This window comes from Mustela nigripes, chromosome 13, assembly GCF_022355385.1.
Source record: "Mustela nigripes isolate SB6536 chromosome 13, MUSNIG.SB6536, whole genome shotgun sequence".
NCBI lineage: Eukaryota > Metazoa > Chordata > Mammalia > Carnivora > Mustelidae > Mustela > Mustela nigripes.
In genome coordinates, this window is record NC_081569.1 from 63,881,764 (window position 1) to 63,883,748 (window position 1,985).

The window sequence follows — 1,985 nt, forward strand, 5'->3', positions numbered from 1 at the left end:
ACGCATGTTGTTTCCTGTCTTATTAATTTTGGCCATTCTAACTGGTGTAAGGTGATATCTCAATATGGTTTTAATTTGAATCTCCCTGAGGGCTAGTGATGATGAACATTTTTTCATGTATCTGATAGCCATTTGTATGTCTTCATTGGAGAACTGTCTGTTCATATCTTCTGCCCATTTTTTGATATGATAATCTGTTTTGTGTGTGTTGAGTTTGAGGAGTTCTTTATAGATCCTGGATATCAACCTTTTGTCTGTACTGTCATTTGCAAATATCTTCTCCCATTCCGTGGGTTGCCTCTTTGTTTTCTTGACTGTTTCCTTTGCTGTGCAGAAGCTTTTGATTTTGATGAAGTCCCAAAAGTTCATCTTCGCTTTTGTTTCTTTTGCCTTTGAGACATATCTTGAAAGAAGTTGCTGTGGCTGATATCGAAGAGATTACTGCCTATGTTCTCCTCTAGGATTCTGATGGATTCCTGTCTCACTTTGAGATCTTTTATCCATTTTGAGTTTATCTTTGTGTACGGTGTAAGAGAATGGTCGAGTTTCATTCTTCTACATATAGCTGCCCAGTTTTCCCAGCACCATTTATTGAAGAGACTGTCTTTTTTCCACTGTATATTTTTTCCTGTTTTGTCGAAGATTATTTGCCGATAGAGTTGAGAGTCCATATGTGGGCTCTCTACTCTATTCCACTGGTGTATGTGTCTGTTTTTATGCCAGTACCATGTTGTCTTGGTGATCACAGCTTTGTAGTAAAGCTTGAAATCAGGTAGCGTGATGCCCCCAGTTTTATTTTTGTTTTTCAACATTTCTTTAGCGATTCGGGGTCTCTTCTGGTTCCATACAAATTTTTGGATTATTTGCTTCAGCTCTTTGAAGAATACCGGTGGAATTTTTTTTTTTTTCCTAGGCAAAGAACTTTATTAATCTTGTTTCAAACTTTATTCCCAGGCTTCTTCAGCTTAATAAGCTGCAAAGAGTGAATTGTGTATAAGCAAAAACTGAAAAGAGCTGCAGTGTCCAAGGAGCTTGGGCTTAAAAATATTAGAGATCTAGATTTTATCAGATCCATGAACAAAACTTTAAAAAGCAGTCATAATATAAAATAGCAGCTCCCAGTAACTTCTTTAAGTTTTATCTTCTTCAGAATTTGACTCAATTCAGTTTGCTTCATTCTTGGAAGCTTCATCAAAATTCTCCACAAGATCTGGAACTTCATCATCATCCTCCTCTCCGGTAGCAAGTGGTGCTTTTCCATCCACAGATTGTTTGGGCAGAGCTTCAGCCAGTCTTCTTAAACTAGTCAGACTGTCTGCACCAAGTTGGTTTAAGATACTGGGTAGCATTTCTGTCAACTGCTTTGTCTCAGCATGGCCTGTAATGGTGAAAGTGTTTGCTGCCAGCGATGCCTGAACTTTGGGGTTGTTAAAGTGGATCACTGTTCCTTGGTTTGTGAACATATTTACTTCTTCAATACCAGAGATATTGTTTACCCCTAACTCCTTTAAGGAGAACTGAAGTTTTTTATCATCTGCTGTAGCTGTTCTATGAACCACCTTCTTCTTTCGGCGAGGAGTTCCTTTCCCACCAATGTGCACTTGTGCTTGCAGTTTAGCGAGTTTCTCCTGGTTCATGATAGTTTCTTTCATCTTGTTGGAATGGAAATGGGACCGTGCCGGGGGGACCAGGGTTGGCGCTCAGGGGGTCTCGGGCGGACCAGCTGAGATTAGGTGCACGCACGCGGGGTCGCAAGATGGCAGCTAGAGGAAGGCCCACCGGTGTAATTTTGATCAGAATGGCATTAAAAGTATAGATTGCTCTAGGCAGTATAGACATTTTAACAATATTTATTTTTCCAATCCAAGAACATGGAATGGTCTTCCATCTTTTTGTGTCTTCTTCAATTTCTTTCATGAGTGTTCTGTAGTTCCTTGAATACAGATCCTTTACCTCTTTGGTTAGATTGATTCGCAGGTATCTTA

The 1,985-nt window shown here is 39.6% G+C and overlaps 1 protein-coding gene across 1 annotated transcript; it reads right to left on the bottom strand.

Moving 5' to 3' along the window:
• Positions 1-930: 930 nt before the first annotated feature.
• Positions 931-1,652, bottom strand: LOC131998722 (transcription factor BTF3-like). The gene has a single exon (XM_059371196.1). It carries the CDS (start codon positions 1,650-1,652, stop codon positions 1,164-1,166), a length of 489 nt encoding a protein of 162 aa, XP_059227179.1. The 3' UTR covers positions 931-1,163.
• Between the last annotated feature and the right edge of the window lie 333 nt (positions 1,653-1,985).

Bases quoted from the DNA above. Each gene is read 5' to 3' on its own strand.
- LOC131998722 (XM_059371196.1), bottom strand. From the start codon at position 1,652: ATGAAAGAAACTATCATGAACCAGGAGAAACTCGCTAAACTGCAAGCA.